Source organism: Elephas maximus, chromosome 19, assembly GCF_024166365.1.
Source record: "Elephas maximus indicus isolate mEleMax1 chromosome 19, mEleMax1 primary haplotype, whole genome shotgun sequence".
NCBI classification, from domain to species: Eukaryota; Metazoa; Chordata; class Mammalia; order Proboscidea; family Elephantidae; genus Elephas; species Elephas maximus.
In genome coordinates this window covers 1423463-1447911 of record NC_064837.1, presented here as the reverse complement: position 1 = coordinate 1447911, position 24449 = coordinate 1423463, and the positions used below count along the sequence as shown (strand labels likewise).

Here is a 24449-nt window from a genome sequence, read left to right as displayed (position 1 = left end):
AGCAAAGTAGGAACAGAAGGAAAATTTCTCAACATAATAAAGGGCATTTATATAAAGCCAACAGCCAACATCACCCTAAATGGAGAGAGCCTGAAAACATTCCCACTGAGATCGGGAACCAAACAAGGATGCCCTTTATCACCACTCTTATTCAACATTGTGTTGGAAGTCCTAGCCAGAGCAATTAGGCTAGATAAAGAAATAAAGGGCACCCAGATTGGTAAGGAAGAAGTCAAAGTATCTCTATTTGCAGATGACATGATCTTATACACAGAAAACCCTAAAGAGTCCTCAAAAAAACTACTGAAACTAATAGAAGAGTTCAGCAGAGTATCAGGTTACAAGATAAACATACAAAAATCAGTTGGATTCCTCTACACCGACAAAAAGAACATCCAAGAGGAAATCACTAAATCAATACCATTCACAGTAGCCCACAAGAAGATAAAACACTTAGGAATAAATCTAACCAGAGACATAAAAGACCTGTACAAAGAAAACTACAAAGTACTACTGCAAGAAACCAAAAGAGACCTACGTAGTGGGAAAATATACCTTGCTCAGGGATAGGAAGACTTAACATAGTAAAAATGTCTATTCTACCAAAAGCCATCTATATACAATGCAATTCCGATCCAAATTCCAACAACATTTTTTAATGAGATGGAGAAACAAATCACCAACTTCATATAGAAGGGAAAGAAACCCAGGATAAGTAAAGCATTAGTGAAAAAGAAGAACAAAGTGGGAGGCCTCACTCTACCTGATTTTAGTACCTATTATACCACCACAGTAGTCAAAACAGCCTGGTACTGGTACAACAACAGACACACAGACCAATGGAACAGAATTGAGAATCCAGATATAAATCCATCCACATATGAGCAGCTGGCATTTGACAAAGGCCCAGTGTCAGTTAATTGGGGAAAAGATACCCTTTTTAACAAATGGTGCTGGCATAACTGGATATCCATCTACAAAAAAATGAAACAGTACCCATACCTCACACCATGCACAAAAACTAACTCAAAATGGATCAAAGACTTAAACATAAGTCTAAAACGATAAAGATCATGGAAGAAAAGATATGGACAACATTAGAAGCCCTAATACATGGCATAAACAGAATACAAAACATTACTAAAAATGCCAAAAAGAAACCAGATAGCTGGGAGCTCCTAAAAATAAACGCCTATGCTCATCCAAAGACTTCACCAAAAGAGTAAGAAGACCACCTACACACTGGGAAAAAGTTTTCAGCTATGACATCTCTGACCAGCGCCTAATCTGTAAAGTCTATATGATTCTGCTAAAACTCAACCACAAAAAGACAAATGAATAAATGGGCAAAGGATATGAACAGGCAGTTCACCAAAGAAGACATTCAGGCGGCTAATGGATACATGAAGAAATGCTCTTGGTCATTAGCCATTACAGAAATGCAAATCAAAAAAAACTACCATGAGATTCCTTCTCACTCCAACAAGGCTGGCATTAATCCAAAAAAGACAAAATAATCAATGTTGGACAGGTTGTGGAGAGACTGGAACTCTGATGGTGGAAATGTAAAATGGTACAACCACTTTGGAAATCTATCTACCAAACAACCCAGAAATCCCACTCCTCAGAATACATCCTAGAGAAATAAGAGCCTTTACACAACAGATATATGCACACCCATGTTCATGGCAGCACTGTTCACAATAGCAGGAAGTTGGAAGCAACCAAGGTGCCAATCAATGGATGAATGGATAAATAAACTATGGTATATTCACACGATGGAATACTATGCATCGATAAAGAACAATGTTGAATCCATGGAACATTTCATAACATGGAGAAATCTGGAAGACATTATGCTGAGTGAAATCTGTCAACTGCAAAAGGACAAATATGGTATAAGACCACTATTATGAGAACTGGAGAAACAGTTTAAGCAAAGAAGAAAATACTCTTAGATGGTTACAACAGGGGGGAGGGCCAGAGGGAGAGAGAGGGGTATTCACTAATTAGATAATAGGTAAGTTTCATTTTAGGTGAAGGGAAAGACAATACACAATACAGGAGAGGTCAACACAAATGGACTAAACCAAAAACAAAGAAGTTTCCTTAATAAACTGAACACTTCAAAGGCCAGTGTAGCAGGGGCGGGGGTTTGAGGACCATGGTTTCAGAGGACATCTAAGTCAATTGGCATAATAAATTCTATTAAGAAAACATTCTCCATCCCACTCTGGAGAGCAGAGTCTGTGGTCTTAAATGCTAGCAAGCAGCCATCTAAGATGCATCAATTGGTCTAAGCCCACCTGAAACAAGGAAGAATGAAGAACACCAAAGATATAAAATAATTATGAGCCTAAGAGACAAAAAGGACCACATAAACCAGAGACTTTATCAGCCTGAGACCAGAAGAGCTAGATGGTACCTGGCCACAACAGATGACTGCCCTGATTGGGGACTCAACAGAGAAACCCTGAGGGAGCAGGAGAGCAGTGGGATGCAGATCCCAAATTCTCATAAAAAGACCAGACTTAATGGTCAGACTGGGACTGGAGGGACCCCAGAGGCCATGGACCCTAGACCTGTTACCCCAGAGCAGGAACCATTCCCAAAGCCAACTCTTCAGACAGGGACTGGACTGGAATAGCGGATGGAAAATGGGACTGGTGAAGAACAAGCTTCTTGCATCAAGTCAACACATGAGACTATGTTGACATCTCCTGTCTGGGGGGGGGAATGAGAGTGCAGAAGTGGCTATAAGCTACCCAAACGGACATGAGGAGAGTGGAGGGAAATACTGTACTATCTCATCAGAGGGAGAGCAATCAGGAGTATATAGCAAGGTGTACGTAAATTTTTGTATGAGAGACTGACCTGATTTGTAAACTTTCACTTAAAGCACCATAAAAATTAATTTTTAAAAAAGGCATCTTTTTGTTATATATGTATATATTTATTACAATAAAATTATGTTTTTAAAAAAGATATAAATTACAAAGTCTTGTTTAAAAAAAAAAGGGAGGGGGTAGCAGGAAGGGAAGGAAACAAAATAATCCAGGTAAGAATCAAACTTAATAAAATAGATGTCCCATCTACATGAAGAAAACTCTAAGCAGAGAACCACACTATGTACCTCAATGGAAGACTCAGCACCCACTCGTCTCACGTGACTCGAGCAGTGGCAACTCCCACCCTCAGCTAGGAGCGGACCCTGACCAGCTTTAGTCAATTACGGTAGCCCCGTTTCTCTCGCCAAGCATTGGCTCAGGAAGGGCATGTGACCCAGTGAGAAGGTAATATAAATCTACTTGGGGACTTCTAGGAAAGATGATCTTGATCCTAAGAGAAACACCAAAACGTCCTTTTCTGGGTAAGATGACTAGAATCGCCACAGTCACTCTGCAAACAAAAGGCGAGCAGGGGCACGAGGACAAAGTCAACATGCTGAGAACGGCCGTGAAGAGGACGGTTTCGGAGTCACCGGCCCAACAGTCAACTGTCTGCCCCTCGCTCGGAACTGCCAGTTATGTGAGAAAATTGGTGCCCTTATTGCTTAACCCCGTTTGAGTTGAAATTTTCTGCTATTTGCGTCAAAGGTATACTTATTCAGATGATCACCCCAAACTAATTTATAAACATAAAGCAAATGTCATCATTTAGTCTCAAAGTACCATGGGACCTTGACAAAATTATTCTAAAACACACGTGGATAAAAATCTAAAATTCATGTGAAAAATAAATGAGTGAGCCAAGGAAGTGTGAGTGAGGATCTGTATTACCAGAACCTAAAATATCTTCTAAAGCCATGTAACTGAACCAATATATGCTGTTGTAAGAGTCACAAGAAGAATAAACCAGAACGGGAAAACTCTTAAAAGAAACTCAAGCATATACTAATTAGCACGTAGTACATAACGCAGGAGCCCTGGTGGCGCAGAGGTTAAGAGCTACGGCTGCTAACCAAAAGGTCAGCAGTTTCAATTCACCAGCTACTCCCTGGAAACCCTATGGGGTAAACGTATATCGGATTTCAAAGCTGAAACATACCTTTCTAAGCTTCCGAAGGCCAGGGACTCTTGCCTTAAAACTTGCTTCTATTTCAATCCTAAAGCAATGCCTGGCACAGAATAAAAAGCTACTCAATATTTATTAAAACTTAACAGTGAAGGAAACGAGCATAAACGATTTCAGATCAAATTGCAAAAAAGACTAAAGATTCACCCAAGTCATAAAATGCCCTCAACGGAGTACAGTGTGTGATTTAAATTAAAAAAGAAAAAAGCATGAAAAAACTAAATAATACCTTCTTAAGGGATACAGAAACATAACTAAAGAAAAGCAAATAAATGATAAAGACCAAATTCAGGAGCATGCTATGTAGGCGGTAGACAGACAGGATCGGGGCTAGGCATACACAGCGCTTCAAAAGTGCTGGTAATGGTGGATCTCAGGCTGTTCTCTAAACTCCACAAATGATTTTGTGCAAACGACCTTTTTTATTTGGAAAAAAAGGGGGAAAAAAAAGTTCCAAATGCAAGGACCAAAACAAAAACCAAACCCAGTGCCATCGAGTCGATTCCGACTCATAGCAACCCTGTAGGACAGAGTAGAACTGCCCCATAGAGTTTCCAAGGAGCGCCTGGCAGATTTGAACTGCTGACCCTTTGGTTAGCAGCTGTACCACTTAACCACTATGCCACCAGGGTTTCCAAATGCGAGTAAGGTATGGCGAAATGAGTTTTTATGTGGCCCTTTGCCTTGGTTCTTTGGAAAAAACACCTTGAGAAATTTTTCCCCTAAGCCCAGAGAAGTTAACCTTTGCCCAAGTTTTCTACCTGAGGGTTTGTTACTTTTGTCCAGGTTGAATGACATTTCCTGGGTAAATTATAAACTTGATGGTTTGATACTTTTTGTCTGGCCCTGTGATTGGCCTATCTTCCACACCTTGCAGGAATTGGTCAGTGTATTTACGCAAATGAAGCGACTATAGCCTGCGATGCAAACAAAGTAACTGTGGCCTCCTGAGAGGTGAGTGGTCAGTTCGAGGCCCTCGTGAGGGGGCCATGCCTTGAAACTGACCAGGAGCTTAATCACACAGGTAGTCTCCAACTTACAACAGGGTCCTGTTCCAGCAACTCCATCGTAAATCAGCTCTAACGTTAAGTCGAATACCTCTATTGCCTTACTATTAGTACCTTTATAAATCCAATCTTTGTCTTTAGGGGTTGGAAACGCATGTATAAACTTACAGATGTATTTTAATACATACATGCATAAAATACACAAATCATAAAAATTTATTCCGATGACAGACAGCTGGACAACAGTGGCATTTTGTCACCTATGGTGATAACTCCCTCCACTTGTGGAAGGTTCTGGATCATCTGGGTCATCCCTGGGAATGGGGATGGCATTTCTAGCCAGAAAATTGGTGAGAGCTGTCTGTATGGTCCTTTTTTTCTTCAAATATTTCACAGTAAATCATAAAATTAAACACATGCAAGTGAACATCTGACAATGTTAACATCAGCAAATTACGTACTGCAACACCGTACGTAGTACGTTATTACTACCGATAAAATGTACAAAAAAATGGACAGTCGTTAAGTATGGCCTGTCATAACTTGATTCTGTCCTAAGTCGGGGACTGCCTGTATATGCAGCCAACACCACAGAGGTTCGCAGATAAGAAGAAAGCAGCAGCAGAGGGAGAGGCATAACACGAGTCAAGGGCCGTAACACTGAACACTGAGAAGGGGCCCTGCAGCAGGGCCAGAGGTGGCCAGCCCAGAAGAGGCAGAGAGAAGGACCTGCTGACTTGCACAGCCAAAAGAAGCTGAGAGAGCTGTCCTGCACTGAAAAAGGAGGGATGTGCTCTCCACTTCAGGGGGGCCTTCCAGACTTTGCATACATGCTTCCTGGTCCTGATCTTGAGTTGTAGCCTGTTGGTCCCAATCCCAAGATGGACCATTACTTGCTTAATAAACCACTCTGCTGTTAAGTACGGTCTGTGAGTTCTGCATGGCCACTGCAATGGACTATCAAACCCAGAAGTAGAGAGTGCCGTGAGGGGGATGGTTGGTGTCAGAAATGGTAAAAAAGTTGAAGAGTCGAGGTATGTCTGATCTGCACTTATAGGAATCACTCTTGGGCTGATTTTGATTCTTATTATTCCCCCTGAAGTTAGGTGTGGGCTGACACCATCATTTCCCATAGGAAAAAAGAAAAAAACCAATAGGACAAAGGATTAATATCTTTACATAAAAAACCAATAAATGGTCAAATTCATTGTTTAACAAAGAAATGCATAATCATTTTATAGTTAAAGCATCAATGCCATGGCATCAAACTGACAAAGTTTATAAAAACTAATGAAGTTTAAGAAGAAGGGGCACAATGCCTTAACACAATAATGAGGCAGGCAGCCTCACAGCCCAACACTTCTCTGAACAACCTGCTCTGGTTTATCCTCCAACACATAGCAGAATAGGCAACACATTTTTTCTGAAATTCTCGTTGACAAAATAAAGACAGAACAACCATAGCTGGGCTCAACCAGTTTTAGCAGATTTTCTACGCCATCTTGGCACTTTAAGTGACCTATTAGCTCATTAAGTGCCAAATACATATAAACACCCTGCCTCTGTGTAGAGACTTAACATGCCAATGAAGGAAAATAAACCTTTTTCTTCATACTGGGAGCCTGAACCTTTGTCTAAAGAAAATGCGTAGTCATTCCCAAACTCTGGACGACTGCTCGAACGTCAATTCCGAATATTCCTGATAAATTTCCTTGTCTGTTCTCTGTAAAAGCCTGCCTCCCCAAGGTGCCTGCAAGCAGTCTTGGAGGCAGCAGCTCTAACTGTTCTTTTCCTTGCACAATGAAATAAAGGCACATTTCTACTCGCCCACCTCGACCTCTTGTTTAATGGCTGGGACGAGTTGCACAAGTGAAATCTGGCATTTCCACTCATCAACGATGATACAGTAAGTAAAACCTGCAAAAGCCAGAACCTGTGTAAGGCAGAAACCTGTCAGAGAAGGAAAACGAAAATATTTCCCACTAAAACAAGTGATAGAAAAGTGGTAAGACAGCACCCTGTCAAAGGCAGAAAACTTGCGAGACTTGGAAAAACAAGTCCTGTGGAGTTCCAGCTCTCACAGGTTTCACTGTAATAGCTAACTTTTTGAGCTGCTACTATGTACAAGGCATTGTTCTAAATGCTTTACATAAATTGACTCATTTACTTCATATAAGCGTCCTGTGAGAGAAGGTATTACTCTTAAGCCCTCACTGAGGATCAAAAGCACAAAGGGATTAACTAATTTGACCAAAATCACAACGTAAGTTAAGTATTAGAACCAGGAATGTAAATTAACATAGTCCTTTCAGGGGCAATTTCATAATATTCATCAATAACCTTAAGGTGCTACTTTTTTTTTAAACCTTTAATTTTTATTATTTTAATTTCCTGTTTTAAGCAACAGTTTACAGCACAAATTAGTTCCTCGTTCAAAAATTTATACACAAATTGTTTTGAGACTTTGATTGCAATCCCTGCAATGTGTCAGTACTCTCCTCCTTTCCCTTCCCACCCTGGGTTCCTTGGGTACATTTGTCCAGTTTTCCTGTCCCTTCCTGCCTTCTCACCTTTTGTTCTGAGTCAGCAGGATGTCCAGGGGCCATAGTCTCAAGGTTCCTCCAGTCTCTGTCAGACCAGAAAGTCTGGTCTTTTTTGTGAATGTCAATTTTGTTCTATGTTTTTCACCCGCTTTGTCCAAAACCCTCTACTGTGACCCCTGCCATGTGGTTGGTGGTGGTAGCTAAGCACCATCTAGTCCTGGGCTCCGGCTGGTAGAGGCTGTGGTTCATGGGGTCCATTAGTCCTCTTGACTGATATTTTCCTTGTGTCTCTAGTTTTCTTCATTCTCCTTTGTTCCGAATGTGATAGGACCAATAGATGTATTTTAGATGGCCACTAGCAAACTTTTATGACCCCAGATGCTACTCAACAAAGTAGAATGTAGAAATTTTCTTTGTGAAAATTTATGCCAATCAACCTAGATGTCACCCAAGGCCATGACCCCTAGCTCTAAGCCCCAGTAACTCAGTCTCTCAAAGTGTCTGGATGTGTCTAGGAAGCTTCTATGGCTTTGCTTTGGTCAAGTTGTGCTGACTTCCCGTTTTGTGTGTCGTCTTTCCCTTCACCAAAGTTAACACTTACCTACAATCTAGTCAGTGATTTCTCTTTCCCACCTTTCCCCTCCCTCATAACCATCAAAGCTTTTTTTTTCCCCCGTGTATAAACCTTTTTTTGGGTAATGTGTACTTTTGACATAGAAATCTTGATCTAAAGACACAGATCTGGACACCACCTTGATGCTGAATAACAGAAGACAGGACTACAGATAGTCCCCAACTTATGACAGGGTTCGTTCCACCAGCTCTGTTGTAAGTCAGTACTGATGTAAGTCAGAGTTTTTTTTTTTTTTAGTTTTCATTACTGTTGCCTTTTATTATCAGTATCTTTATAAATCCACTCTGTCTTTAAGCATTAGAAACATTACATATAAACTTACAGATATATTTTAATACATAAATACATACATAAAAAAATACACAAATGATAAAAATTTAGTCCGATGACAAAGAAGAGCTGGATGGTATTGGCATCTTGTCAGCTGCAGTAACAGCTCCACTTGTGGAAGGTTCTGGGTCAACTGGACTACCCCTGGGGATGAGGATGGCATTGCTAGTCAGAAAATTATTGAGAGTTGTCATTTCTTTTTCTCTTCGTGTATTTCTCAGTAACATCACACTGCTTCCCAAAGCGGCCTATTGACTTTAGCAGCACAATCAGCATTTGGGTCCATGTTTTCAGCCACTGAAGCCCGATTTAGTTTAGGAAAAACTCCAGCTAATCCTTTCACTGTAACATTTTTTTACAGTTTCTCTCTTTCCTCCTTCTATTATTTCTTTCTCCTTCAGCATACCCTTCCTCTCAAAATCCATTAAGTCCTCATCTGTCAATTCCCCTTCTTCGAGATCTGTGAACTGCTCCACATCAGTGATATCAAGTTCTAAATTCAGCGTTCTTGCCACATGGACAACTTTTGCCACCATTCTCGCCCATTATATTATCCCGATTAAATACCTGGAGTGGGTTCACGTAACTCAGCAAATTTTTCCATATCCAACGCATGCATTTTCCTGTAACTTCCTCCCAGGAAGATGCAATGTTCCAGATGCACTGAAAAATATTTTAATTCTTCCAGAAACTGCGTAATGTTACTGTACCTTAATCTGTTACAGCTCCTGCCTGAGTAAATGTAGCCCAAAAGTAGTATGCCTTGAAGGTGGTGACTGTACCTGGATCTACAGGCTGAATCACAGCTGTCATATTGAGAAATAGGTACACCACTTTCCCATCTCAATGCAGACCACCTATATGATAATGTCCTGGGGCATTACCAAGTAGTAGCAGAACCTTGAGAGGAATGCTCTTTTCAAGGCAGTAGGCACACACTTCTGGGATGAAACAATTTAAAAACCAGTCGTAGAATAATGTAATCGTCATTCAGTCCTTGGAGTTATTCCTGTAGTAGACCATAGCTTATTTCTGTCAATGTTTTTGAATGCTCAGGGGTTTTCAGAATGGTTAACAAGAAAAGGTTTTAATTTAAGTCCAGCAGCATTTCCTCCAAGCAGCAGTGGGAGTCTGTCTTTACATGCCTTGAAACCAGGCATCCACTTCACCTCTTTGTGAACACACGTCTGTTCTAGCATCCTTTTCCAAAACAAGCCAGTTCCGTCCATGCTGAAAATCTGCTCTGGTAGATATTCTCCATCTTGTATTATCTTGTCCAGCTCATCCTTGAATTTTTTTCAACAGCTTCAACATTGGCGCTTCCAGCTTCTCCAGTTACACACGTTAAATAAGCCCAATCTGTGTTTGAAGTGATGAGACCATCCCTCGTCGGCAGTAAGTACTCGGGGTAGTCTTCTCCTTGCTGTTCTTTCCCGTCTTCAAAAAGGCTGCGTGCTTTCGTTTGAATTATCGGTAAATGCACAGGAATTCTTCTGGATTTGGTCATCTATGCAAATCACCCACAGTTTCTCCATCTCATGGACTGACCTCTGCCTATCCATTGTGAAAATTACCAATTTTATGCAAATCGCTCCTTTAACTGCCTCCAAAATTCTATTCTTACACTTAAAGATTGTCGAAAGGTCGAATAAGACAGTTCTTTCTCATTTGCTATTTCACCAACTTTCTTTCCATTGTCACAGGCCTTGATGATCTTCATCTTTCTATCCACATCTAGAGCCTTTCACCTCTTCTGGATAAGAACTTTCAGTGGCACAACTTCTTTGTGACACATATTGTTGGAGTATAAGCAGTGCAAGTGTTACAGTTAGAGAACCTTGAACAATTCGGCTTCAAATTAACAACTGCTGCTTCTTATGGTACGAAACACGGAATGAGATCACACTATTCACTTGATCAGTGGTGAAGTCGGTGTAAGTGTCCTAACAACCGGTCAGGGCCTTGAGGGATATGGGGTGCGTACACAATCCAACTGTCTCATGTTGTTAGAGTTGAACATTGCCCAACTTTCTATCCGTTACAACCCCCAACACCAACAGCAACTCTGACTTCATTGCAGACCAGGCCATAGTCTGCTATGTGATAGTGTTTTGAAAAACCATAAAATTGAACATATGGGAATGAACATCTCAGAATGATAACATTAACAAGTTACATGCTGCAACACTGTATGTAGTGCACATCACTAAGGTTAAAATGTACAAAAAAAAACCAGGGTCGTTAAGTGCGGTTCATTGTAACTGTAACACACAGTAAATCGAGGACTACCTCCACCACTATGTACATGCACCGTGTAAAATCAAACACATGCGTTTATCTCAACTCCCTCCCAAAACACCACTAAAAGGAAAGGTAAAGGACGAAAAAGACATCAACTCAGAAGGATAAGAGAGGCAGAGAAGAATCAAGGGTGATGAAAGATGTCAAAAAATTGTGGAAGATGAAAAACAGAGAAAAGCAGTAACTGACTAAGCAGCACATCAGAGGAAGATGAAAACTGAATGCCTACGGACAGACACGCCAATAAGAAGTAAGCCAGTGTGTACCCCAGGAACCTAGAAAAGCTTAGGAATTAAAGAAAGCAAGTAGTACGGTGAAGAGATGAATTTGTGATACACATAACCGAACACCAAAAAGAGCTAGTAACTATTAACCCCAGAAAGAAAAGGTTGTAAACAAAGGTAAACGTAAATCGTGTTACTCAGCTCAGCAGCTAACAATATACATTCATAAAAATGCAGACACAACCAAAAATTATGCTGAATCTTCACTTTCCTCACCAGTAAGTCAACAGGCTCCGAATATGATAAATCAAAATAAACAGTGATTTTCTATTGGCTCAGAGCTGAGAGTGGGGCTGGGGTGAAGGAGGCGCTACGGCAGAGAAATACTGTTTGTAAGTTAAGCCTTGAAATACTATTTGACTTTTCACACTACATATTATGCCTGCTACTTTGATAACATTAGGAATTAGTTTTAAAAAAGAAAAATATAACTTCGTTCTAAAATTTTTTAGAATATTGAGGAAAGGACAAATAACACATAAACTCCTTATAAATCTATCAGCCAGAGATAGCTGCTTTCTACATTTTGCTATGTATCATTCACCCCTTACTTTACACCTATGTTTAATCTATGTATTTTAGATATTCGGGCTCCTCCTATATATACTGTTTTATAACCTACTGTTTTCACTTAGTTTTTTGGGTGGACGTTTTCTCTGGTGTTACATGTACGCATCTACAACACAGGGAACAGAGAAATCACCCTGGGCCAAGTTTTACGTGACCTGAAGTACATGCCAATAAAAGCACGTGAATTTGGTAATGGATTTGCTTTGTTGAACACTGAGTAGAAAGGTCTTTATTTTTAATTGTTTTATTTTGCTAATCCAATGTCTTTTACACGTAGACTTCAGTGGCGCTGTGTTCACAGTGCTCTGCAACCGTCACCACTACTCAGTGCCACTGACAGAAACTCAGGCCCCCCCCGGCAATGACTCCCTCTCTCGCTTCCCCTCCCACCCTGATAACCACTAGTAGTAAACTTAGGGGGAATTTATTTCTTCTCTAGAAAAAAATAAGATTAAAAACAATGTAATATATTTTCTTTATTACATAACTAGCAAAACAATGCCTGTAACCGAAATTAGCTTGCTCTCCCACATTAGAAAATCAATCAATGTAATATATCACATAAACGAAACAAAGGAAAAAACCGTGTGATCATCTCAACAGATGCAGAAAAGGCATTTGATAAAAATTCAACACCCTTTCCCAATAAAAACTCTCAGCAAAACAGGAATAGAATGGAAACTCAACATAATTAAGGGCATATATGCAAAACCAACAGCCAACATGATACTCAATGGAGAAAGACTGACAGGCTTCCCCTTGAGGGCAGGAATGAGATACCCGCTGTCACTACTCCTATTCAACACTGTACTCAAAGTCCTAGCCAGAGCAATAAGGCAAGAAAAAGAAACAAACAGTATACAGATAGGAAAGAAAGAAATAAAACTATCTTTGTTTGCAGATGACATGATCCTATACATACAAAATCCCAAAGATTCCACTAGAAAACTGCTGGATCTAATAAAAGAATTATCCAGCAACGTTGTATGGTATAACATCAACACATAAAAATCAGTTCGGTTCCTACAAACAAACAAGGATAAATCTGATAAGGAAATCAAGAAACCGTTGTTGCTGTTGTTAGCTGCTGTTGAGTCAGTTCTGACTCCTAATGACCTTATGTACAACAGAACAAAACACTGCCCAGTCCTGTACCATCCTGACGATTGTTGCTATGTTTGAGCCTATTATTGTAGCCACTGTGTCAATCCAACTTGTTGAGGGTCTTGGTTTTTTGCTGACCATTTACAATAGCCCCTAAAAAGATAAAATACCTAGGAATAAACCTAACCAGGAAGTAAAGGACTTAAAAAAAAAAAAAAAAATGGATACTATAAAACATTAGTATGAGAGACTAAAAGAAACCTACATAAATTAAAGGATATTCTGTGCTCATGGATTGGAAGGCTTAATATTGTGAAAATGTCAATACTACCCAAAGTGGTCTACAGATATAATGCAATCCTGACCCAATTTACAAAAAATTCTTCACTGAAATGGAAAAACTAATCACCAACTTTACATGGAAAGGAAAGAGGCTCCGAATAGCCAAAGCATTATTAAAGAACATACTACAGAGCCACAGTAATCAAAACAGCCTGGTACTGGTTCAATGACAGACACAAAGACCAGTGGAACGGAATAGAGAACCCACAAATAAATCCAACCATCTATGGACAACTGATTTTCGACAAGGGGTCAAAGTCCATTCAGTGGGGAAGAAACAGTCTTAACCAATGGTGCTGGCCAAACTGGCTATCCACACACAGAAACTTCACAAAAGAAGATACTCCAGCAGCCAAAAAACACATGAAAAGATGCTCTGTCATTAGCCATTGTTGTTGTTGTTGGGTGCCGCTGAGTCGCCTCTGACTCATAGCAACTCTAGGTACAACAGAATCAAACACTGCCTGGTTCTGCACCATCCTCACAAATCGTTGTTATGCTTGGGCCCACTGTTGCAGCCACAGTGTCAATCCATCTCTTTGAGGGCTTTCCTCCTTTGTGTTGACCCTCTACTTTACCAAGCATGATGTCCTTCTCCAGGGACTGATCTCTCCTGATAACATGTCTAAAACATTTGAGATGTCTTGCCATCCTTGCCTCTAAGGAGCATTCTGGCTGTACTTCCTCCAAGACAAATCTGTTCATTCTTTTGGCAGTCCATGGTCTATCCAATATTCTTCGCCAACACATTAGCCATTAAAGATGCAAATCAAAACTACAATGAGATACCACCTCACCACCCCTGCTAAAATGATACTGATAAAATAAAAACAAACGACCCCCCCCCCAAAAAAATAACAACAAATGCCAGTGAGGATGTGGGGAGATTAGGACCCTTATTCAGTGCTGATGGGAATGTAAAATGGGACAACCACTGTGGAAAACAGAATGGCAACTGCTCAAAAAAAAAAAAAAAAAAATTTTTTTTTTTTTTTTTTTTAGTAGGGTTGCTATGAGTCAGAACTGAATTGAGGACAAAAGGTTTGGTTTTGGTTTTTATGATCCAGCAATTCCACTCCTGGTATATACCCTAGAGATCTAATAGAAGAGACTTGAACAGAGACATGCACACCTATGTTCATTGCAGCACTATTCACAATAGCCGAAAGATGGAAACCTAAGTGCCCATCAATGGATAAACAAAATGTGGTATCTATATACAATGGAATACTACACGGCCATAAAGAAAGATGAGTTCCCAAAATATCCTGCAGTGTAGATTATGCTAAGCCAAATAAGTCAATGACAAAAGCACAAACATCATACGATCTCACTTTCATAAAATTATTATATATATACACATACAGAACCAACAGGAGATAGAGCAGGGTGGGGGGAAGGGAGACCCAGTCTCTAGACAGCAGATTCAGCAGCACCAAACATGGGTGAAGCGTGCACACCTTGACCAAGTCAACTGATGCCACGTTAAGTTGTACAGACGAAAGAAAAAAAGAATGTTTTGGTAAATGCTATGTTATGTATAATTCTGCAACCACCACCAAAACATATGATGAAAAAAAAATGATAGATATACACAATAAAACAAAAATGGGTCACAGATAATGGTAATTCTTAGACATAACCAATCATCTCACGGGAGTCGTTCTCTTGAACACTTAGGGCCAAGTCTCATGTGACAACTTGGTCAACTGGCACAATGAAGTTTATCTTCTACATTCTAGTTTGGTGAGCACTGTCTGGGGTGTGAAAAGCTTGCAAGCAGCCATCTAAGATACTACTATTGGTTCCTACTCATACGGAGCAAAAGAGAAAGACGGACACCCAAGATTCAGAAAAGAAACTGGTCTACAGGACTGCCTACAGGAACCACGGCATCTTCTCCCCTGAGAACAAAAGAACTAGATGGTGTCCAGCTACCACCTACAGAATGTTCTAATCAGGACCACAACAGATGGATCCTGATAAAAAAGAGAAAAATGTGGCAAATAACTGCCAATTCTCAAAACACCCAGATTTACTGGACCCACTGAGACTGGAGGAATCTCTGAAGACTACTACCCTGAGGTACTCTTTAATCCTAAACAAAACTATCCTCTGGGGTCACCTTTCAGCTAAATAGCAGGTTAGCTAATAAAGTAAAGAACATTACCCTGAAGTACTATGCTCTTTTAAAAATCATCTATATGAGACCAAATGGTCAACGATTACTCTCAAGCACAGATGAGAAGGTTGAGGACAGTGAGATCAGGTTAATGGGAGGGGAACAACTGGAACGGAAATAATGAGAACGTTGACACAATGTAAAGAATGCAACTGAAGTCACTGAACAACACGCTCAGAAGTTGTTTAATGGGAATTTGTTTTGCTATTACACTTGCACCAAAAAAACACAGTATTATCTAAAAACGAGAAGAAATAAAAAGTAAAAGAAACGAGCTTGCTGTTGTCAACAAGAATTCCTTTGCCTGGAAGATAAACAACTGTTTTCCACAATATATTACTAAATTAAAAAAAAAGATCAGATCATAGTATATACAGACAGTAAGACACCTAATTTGTTTCTTAAAACATAAATAGCATTTAAAAAAAAAAAAAAAAAGCCCTGTTGCCGTTGAGTCAATTCTGACCCACAGCGACCCTGGGGGACAAAGAAGAACTGCCCCATAGGGTTTCCAAGGAGCATCTGGTGGATTTGAACCACTGATCTTTTGGTGAGCAGCCATAGCTCTTAACCACTACGCCACCAGGGTAAAGAAGATTGGAAAGACGTACGCCAAAAAAATAAAAAACAGCTCTTTCTTGTACGATTATGGATCTTTATTCTAATGCTTTTCTAAATTATCTTTGATGCATTTGTATCACTTTCAGAGTCAGAAAAGATAACTTTGTGCTCTTAAAAAATTCTATAGCCAATATTACAAATAAAAAACGGCAAGGCTGTGAATAGTTCGAAAATAACTTATTTGATAGCCAGACATTTAGTGGTGATACACACACAGCTACTTTCAAGTGTGACGAAGAGAAGTAAAGAAGGGTAGGGATTAGGGAGATACCAGGGTAGGAGAAGAAGACTGTTTTAGTCAGGGTAGACCTCTCAAAGTGATATTTGAGCAGAGACCTGAAGGAAGAAAGGAAGGGAGCTAGCCATGGAAAGATACAGTAGAACAGCTCAGGTAGAGGGAACAGCAACTGAAAAGGGCCTGAGATGCAGTGACAAGAAAAAGACCAGGTGTGAAGTGGAATAAGCAGGGGAAGAGTCACAGTATATGATGCACGTGAGGCAGGCAGGGCCCAGATCACGCAGGGCCTTAAAGGTCCACAGAGGGATTGTGAATTCATTCTCAGGGCGACGCAAAGCCACTGAGTTCTTAAAAGATCACTCTGCCTGCGGATTGTGCTAGGGAATGAAAGAAGGCAGGAAAACTGGAGATCATCACAGGAGTCCCAGCAAGATGCGATGAAGGCCTGGACCAAAGCGGCAGGGTAAAGGGATAAGAAGTGATCTGAGATGGATATATTTTGGCAGTTCACACCATAAAACATGCTGATGAACTTAAGAGGGGGAATGCCGAAGAAACCATGGATGATTCTTAGGTTTCTGGCCAAAGCTGCTAGGTGAACAACAGTGCTGATTACTCAACTGGGGCCGAGTGGCAGAGAAAAGGTTTGGGGGGGAAAGAAATCAAGAGGCCCATTTTGGGCATGTCACATGTGGGACGGCCATTAGACATTCAAGTCAAGGTGTCAGGAAGACAATCATGCCCTTCGGTCTACACGGGAAGTGAAGGGTTGGGGATGATGATGTAAATCTGATACTTAAAGACAGGAGACTAGATGACATCTCCTAGGTTGTGAAAGTAGATAGGAAAGAGAAAAGGGTGAAGACAACCCTGAAGCCCACGAACATTTGGAGGTTGGGGCAAGGGGCCAGTGAGGTGTCCCAGAAGCCAAGTGAATAAAGTGTTTCCAGTAGGAGACAGCGATCACCTGAGTCAAGGCTGCTAATAGCGTAAGATGAGGATTCAGAACTGACCATTGGATTGGTCACCCTGACAAAAGTGGCTTTCGTGCAGCGATGGGGAAGGAAACCGGTGCATGTTCAAGAGAAAATGGGAAGATAAAAATTAAACACAGAGAAGTCTTTCAAGGAACATTGCTTTAGGGACAAGAGAACTGACTGTTGTATCCCTGGCGTCTTGACAGCACTTGGCATGAGGTAGGTGTGAAACAAAGAGCAACTGAACAGAAGTCAAGTCTGAACATTCCCAAGACTTCAAAACAAATGAAGAAACCTCAGCGGTTGGTATCTAGAGAGCTTCCTGCGCTTCCCGTTCTGTTCCTAGTTTAATTCTTTGGGATCTTCGCTCCTTCGTGAGGATGACCTGCAAAAACAGGACTCTCTTTCTTTTTTCTTGGTGGACCATCTGGGACCAAAAGGTAATTCATTAGCATTCTGACTGGCAGCTGGACTAAGGAAGTTCTTTCTCTTCTGCTGCCCAGTTTTCCAGATGTTATAGCTAATTAAAGTGTAACATAAAATATGCATGTCAGCAGGGTTTTTTAAAAAAATGGTCATTTAAAAAAAAAACTTACTCCAAACTTTCTGCTAAGACCTTAAAAACAGCCACTATCTTCCCAAATGGGCTGCCTTCCCTCCCCCACCGCAGGCACCGTTCCCCTCCTCGCAGCACAGCAGCGAAGCCCTCTGTGGAGAAAAGGCGACGTCCACAAGCCAGGGTTTCCTACCTGACACAATGTCTTCTGCTAGTTCCTTTTCTCTTTCCATTTTTTCCTCTAGAGTTGAAACGCAGAATTCATACCCAGCAAGAGCAAAGTCTTGTCTGTAAAGCAAAGATCAGCAATTGGCCATTCACCTTTTCACAAACTCCTCTTTCAACCTCATTTTTCAGCTTGGGTTTGAGCGTTATCAGTAAAAGAAATGTACAACAAGAAGAGGAAATTTTCTTAGATGTCTCTACCCGTTCCCTGTTGCCATCTACTGGGTGTCAATTTGCCATTGTCTCAATAGCTGCTTTTTGTTTAAGTCATCTACTTAATGTAACCGAAAACATAAAAAGCTAGGAATGCTGACATAACCAGCAGTCTTCATCTCCCACGCACAAACTCCTTCAAGTGAGTCAGTTTTTTTAGTTGTGAAAGTCTCACAATTGTTGAAAGTAACGCCGCCAATATGAACACGCTGAGGTTCCTACAACCGACCTCAGTCTCTGGACATGTTTACACTCCTCCAAGCTGTAAGAAAGTCTCTGATAAAAGTTTCTTCTACAGAAATGCAACTATTAGTTATGGCTCTAGAAGGCATTTAGCCAACTCTGTAGCCTTGGACTCTTAGCCAACTGGAGAGGACACCCCAAGCAGGCAGACTGGCTCCAGACAGAATGTCGACTGCTGGTTTCTATAAACACATGCACAGGAACATGACAGAAATTCCTTCTCCATCCAGGGGCTCAGCTTTTTTCCTACTCCAGTTTCTTACCAGAAGCGGCATTACAAAGCTCATCTCCTCTCCTCTAAGTGCTTTTGCCAGGAGAGAAATGATGACCCCACTCTTCTACTCAGTTCTTAGAAAGGGAACAGAGGCTTCCCCTACTTTCCCCAGACCAAAGCTGGGCAGGAGGGACCCGATCTAGGCAGAATATGGAGCAGGAGGCTACCCATAACATGTACCTCATTAGGGCAAGATGTCTACAAACAACTCCCCTCCTAATACCTAACCATGTCTTTTCTGGTCTCATGCTCTCTTAATAAAATGAAACATTTTTGAGGAGAGTACAGCTTAACAGCTTAACTTAGAGGCTAATTATTTTAACGGCACCTACATAAGCTTTCAGAGCCCTGATGGCACAGTGGTTAAGAGCTCAGCTGCTAACCTAAAAGTCACAACTTTGAATCCGCCCACCACTCCTTAGAAACCCTACAGGGCAGTTCTACTCTATCCTATAGGGTCGCTATGTTGGAAGTCTACTCAACGGCAACAGGTTTACACAAGTTTTCACCTCTACCAAACTCTGAATGTCTACCTCTTCGGTGTTTCTTTTTCTTATTCTAGGAATTCATACCCCATCAACATCCAGTCTTTTTTTTACTTCTCCTAGGGAGACTTGATCCCTGCTGCAGTGTTCCCTGGCATGGGCCAAGCTCAAAGCTCCTCAAAAGATTCAAAGTCAAAGGCCCTCAGATGCTCTAGCCTATCTAGTGTCCAATCAAAATGCAGATCTGAGCAAGCCCTGCTCAAAGTACCTGGTGATCAGGGCAGTAGGGACCAGGGTCAGGGGTCTTAAAGAACACTCTTTCTACAGCACCGTGCTTGATATCCCTGCAAACCTCTGGCACCCAATCTCTGCAGCAACTGAAAACCTAAGGAAAGCTAGTCTTAGGTCTTCCTATAAACTCACCCCAAGACAGAGCTCTCTGGAAGAGTTCTCTGCTTCTATCCTAGAAGCTTCCTCTTTGACCTCCACTCAAAGAGAATGAAAAGCACCAGGCCTCGCTAATCAGTGTTCCTGCCTTTGGCACACATTCAAATTGTTTTCTAAAGCCTTCCTGTGTGGCTGGCCGCCTTTTTTCTTCTTCATAAGAACTTAGACCCATCTAATATCTTTAACTAGCACTTATTTCCTGTCCTATTTAACCAAAAGTCTCCCCTCCACTCCTAGGTATTTCCAATCTCTACCTGTTTTAAAAACACTGCTCATACAATAATAACAACCAAAAGCTGGGGGGGCTCCAGGTGCTGATACTAATTAGACATAACCATCACCTCATGGGATTAGTTCTCCTGGTTTAGGGTCTTAGGGCTGTGGTCTCCTGGGATAATCTAGTCAATCTGCATAATATAGTTCTTAAAATTTATGTTCTATCCCTCAGTATGGTAAGCAGCGTCTAGAGTCTTTAAAGCTTACATGCAGCCATCTAAGACACAACTATCAGTCTTATTCACCTGGAACAAGAGAGAAAGAAAGAACCACAAAAATCAAAGAACTGGACTCTGGGATTAATTACCTACATGAACAACTGCCGCCTCCATCTTGAGGCCGTAAGAACTAGACAGTCCTGGCTGCTACTACTGAACACTCTGATCAGGAATACGATAGATGAAACCTCATAAAAAGGGAGAAAAACATGGAACAGAACTTCAAATTCTTAAAGAATCCAGGCTTACTGGACCTATTGGGTCTGGAGAAGTCCCTGGTTGCTCTTCACACCTTGAATTTAAAATATCCCCTGAAAGTTCCTCTGAAACTTGTTTGTCGTCATAGCAACATGCAAACCTTTTAGAATGGCTGAAGTCCAACACAGTGACAACATCAAGTGCAGGTGAGGGCGCAGGGCAACAGGAGCTCCCATCCATCGTCGTCATAGCAACACACACGCCTTTTAGAATGGCTGAAGTCCAACTCAGTGACAACATCAAGTGCAGGTGAGGGCACAGGGCAACAGGAGCTCCCATCCATTGTCGTCATAGCAACACACACACCTTTTAGAACGGCTAAAATCCAACACACTGACAGCACCAAGTGCAGGTGAGGGCACAGGGCAACAGGAGCTCCCATCCATTGTCGTCATAGCAACACACACACCTTTTAGAACGGCTAAAATCCAACACAGTGACAGCACCAAGTGCAGGTGAGGGCACAGGGCAACAGGAGCCCCCATCCACTGTCGTCATAGCAACACACACACCTTTTAGAACGGCTAAAATCCAACACAGTGACAGCACCAAGTGCAGGTGAGGGCGCAGGGCAACAGGAGCCCCCATCCATTGCGTGTGGCAATGCACAATGGTACAGCCACTTTGGAAGAGTGAGCAGTTTCTTAAAAAGCTAAGCACAGTGTTGCCATATGATCTAGCAGTCGTGCTCCAAGGTATTTACTCAAGTGAGCCAAAAGCTTATGTCCACTCAAAACCCTGCACATGAATGCTTACAGCAACTTTATTCATAATTGCTAAAATTTAGAAACAACCAAGATATTCAACAGATGAGTAGATAAACAAATGGGTACATCCATACAGTAGAATATTACTTGGCAATAAAAATAAATGAGCTCTCAAGCTAGGAAAAGACATGGAAGACCCTTAAATGCACATTACAGAGCGAAAGAAACCGGCCCCCAGACACTACATACCGTGTGATTCCAACATTCTGAATAGGCAAAACTACAAAGACAGTGAAAACTTCAAAGGTTGCCAGAGGTAAGGGGAGGATGAATAGATGGGGCACAGAGGATACTTGGGACAGTGAAATCTCATGTATGATACTTTAATACTGGATATATTGCATGCATTTATCAAAACACAAAACTGTACAACACCAAGAGTGAGCCCTAATGTCAACTATGGACTTCGGTTAATGTATCAACGTTGGTTCATCAACTTTAACAAGCATATCACACATGCAAAATGTTAATAGTTATGTGGGAGCTCTAACTTTTCTGAAAACCTAAAACTGTCCTAAAAATAAACTGTTAATTAAAAAAAAAAGTCTCCCCTGAAGTCACCTTTAAACTGAGTAACAGCTTAACCCAAAGAGTAAAGATTCTCACCCTTGAGTACTGAATTTAAAAAGAAGTTTTCTATATAAGACCAAACCGTCAACAGCTATTCTAAAGCACAGAGGACAAGGTTGGGGGGCAAAGTGATTAAGTAAATCGAAGTGAAACAACTGGAACAGAAGTGACAAGAATGTTGACACAATGTAAAGAATGGAACCAACATCACTGATTATTATACCTAGAAACTGGAATGGGAGTGAGGTTTTGCCCCATATTATTTTCACCAAAAATAAAATTAAATTTAAATTAAAAAAAGCTGCTCCAACTGCTAATGAGACACTCCCACAGAAATTCTCTCACCATTTAACTTTCTACCTAACTTCCCAGTTTGCCGATCAACAAAATGTAGCAGCTGTTACGTTACTCTCTCCTCTCCTAGGAAAAGCTAAGCTAGAGATCTCTATTAACCGCCCAACTCAAGCAGGGACAGAAAACTTGATTAGCTTTGTCACAATGCAGCCAGAACTGTGTGCCTCACTCAGCAGGCTAATGGAAACAGCAGGCATAAAATCGGAAAAAGTTGAGGGTTTCAAAGATGAGGAATGAAGCACTTTGACTAGAAAGTAACCAATAAGTAACTGAAGATTCTGTAACAGCCAGGGTCAAAGTTTTTCTGCCCACAGCACTACTCCCTGGCTGCTGCCACACCTAGATCTTGACTACAATTACCTATTCTGAGCAGCATAGATACTGGCCAGCTTCAAGGAGATTTCGATTACTGCGTTATCCTCCTGTTTAAAAAAAGAGAAATGAAAGATATTCATGACAAATAAAATTTCCTCATGAAACCTTTCAGATTAATTTTTAGACTGACTTTGCTGTCAAAGCCACAGTCTTTATTCTTTCAGATGAACTAACCAACCGTAAATTCCTCAGCTCACCATGCTTTTGCGTTAGTGAAAAATGGGCAGTTTTTATACAGGCCTTAAGGAAAAAAAATCCCCCAGTTTTTGGCCAAAGCACAAGTTTTGATCATTTTTGTTTTTTTTGGTGGGGGGGGGGGGATTTCAGGAAGCAAGAATACTTTGAAAACTGCTTCAGCTGGGAGCCAATCCTAGGTAATGTCCTTACCTGCTTCATGCCCCCTCCAAGCAGGTAACTCATTGTTGCTTTAAAAAGTTTTTCCGCCTAAAAGCATAAAAAAAAGGTTTCTTTTTAACTCAGACCCCATGATCTGTATGACCCTGGACTCTAAGTATCAGTCTGATCCATCGTTCCTTGTAAACCACATACATACACACTCACACAGAGAGCAGTACCCTTGAGATACGAAAACAGATTACTATGCCAGGACCCCAAATCCTCTGTGCATGCCAAACCACTCTGTGATAAGTAGAAACCATCTTCGGAAATTAACTCCTCACCAAAACCCACTGTGGCAGAGACTGCAAAATGTCCCCTGATATTCGCTCTTCTATCCTGTTATTTACAGAATCCCCTCAATTTTTAACTGGTTAGCCTTCCTTGCAGTTAGATGTAACCACGTGATGAAGTTTTAGCCAACAAATGCAGACAAAAGAAATGTGAGCCATTTTTAAATCATATTTTATAAGGAAGCTGCTTCCCCTCCATTCTTTCTCTTTTCCTGCAAGTGACCAGCTCACCCATGCAAATGAGGACATACGTGCCTTAGAGAAGGAATCTGGGCTTCTACTTCACGGAGTAGGTACCTACCTGCATTCAGTCTTCAGGCTATCTCCAGACCAATGAACCAAAGAGAAATAAACTATCTTGTTTGAGTCACAGTATTTCGGGGTCTCATTGTTACAGCACCTCAGCTTGTACCCTAATACAGTTCCCTTGAGACCAGTTCTTGAAATTCAAAATGTGACAAAGTAATTTACTTACATTTTCAAGTTGACCATGTATAAATGCCAAATTGGCCATCTGAAAAGCAAATTACAAATTATTTTCCAGTTTAGAGCACTGTGTTTCTACTTATTCCATACTCTTTAAGCTAAAGACTCCCTTTTGCTTTCATCTTCTAACTGCAAAAATGGTTGAAGGAGAAAAGCATGTCACAAATTAATCTCCTAGGACCAAGGAATACCAACAGGGTGGGAAGTAGGTATGTGGATATACTTTGTTGATGACAAACAGAATCTAGGTCCACTCAACACTGAAAAAACAAACGCTAATACTGTTTCTTTCTGGTCTGGGAATGAAACTTCAAATTGACACATCAAAAGTCAATAAAAGTCAAAACTAAAACAAAACTTAGTTTAAAAATGAAGTTTAGGACATCCTAAAGGTCAGGAATCTAAGGCAGGGTTGCTAACAAGCCTTCTCTTGCATCCACCCTTCATCATCAGTGGCTTAGGCTGGTTAATGAGTTACCAAATCGTAAGTGTAGGTGATGGCCTTGTTGTTACCACTCTGATAGGCGAGACGGAGAGCGTCATGCAAGATTAGCTCAGCCTCTTCTGGCTCATCTTTCATGATGCACAACTGAAGAAAGAAGACAAACAAAACAACAGAAAATGAAATATGAAAAAAAGGGGACGTATGTGCTACCAGACAGAAGTAGACTATGCCTGTACCATCCCGCTACACAGAAGGAAGCTATTCATTCATCATTTATTGAATTTCTGCAGGGATCTATGTCCACAGGGGTGACAGGGAATCGGCATTCCTTGCAGCTAGGTGTGACCATGTAACAAAGTTT

At 41.0% G+C, this 24449-nt stretch overlaps 1 protein-coding gene across 2 annotated transcripts in view; it reads right to left on the bottom strand.

The window, feature by feature from the left end:
• TTC19 (tetratricopeptide repeat domain 19) overlaps window positions 1-24449 on the bottom strand; it is a 62863-nt gene that overhangs the window by 36611 nt on the left and 1803 nt on the right. For both annotated transcript variants that reach the window (XR_007514027.1, XM_049859800.1), the window contains exons 3-7: window positions 24122-24232; window positions 23633-23671; window positions 22856-22912; window positions 22454-22515; window positions 17957-18051 (exon numbers count right to left, since the gene is read on the bottom strand). Coding sequence is in view for 1 of the 2 variants with exons in the window: in XM_049859800.1 (XP_049715757.1) it covers window positions 17957-18051; window positions 22454-22515; window positions 22856-22912; window positions 23633-23671; window positions 24122-24232 (364 nt within the window). In the remaining variant the exon portion in view is untranslated. The remainder of the gene's footprint in view (window positions 1-17956; window positions 18052-22453; window positions 22516-22855; window positions 22913-23632; window positions 23672-24121; window positions 24233-24449) is intronic.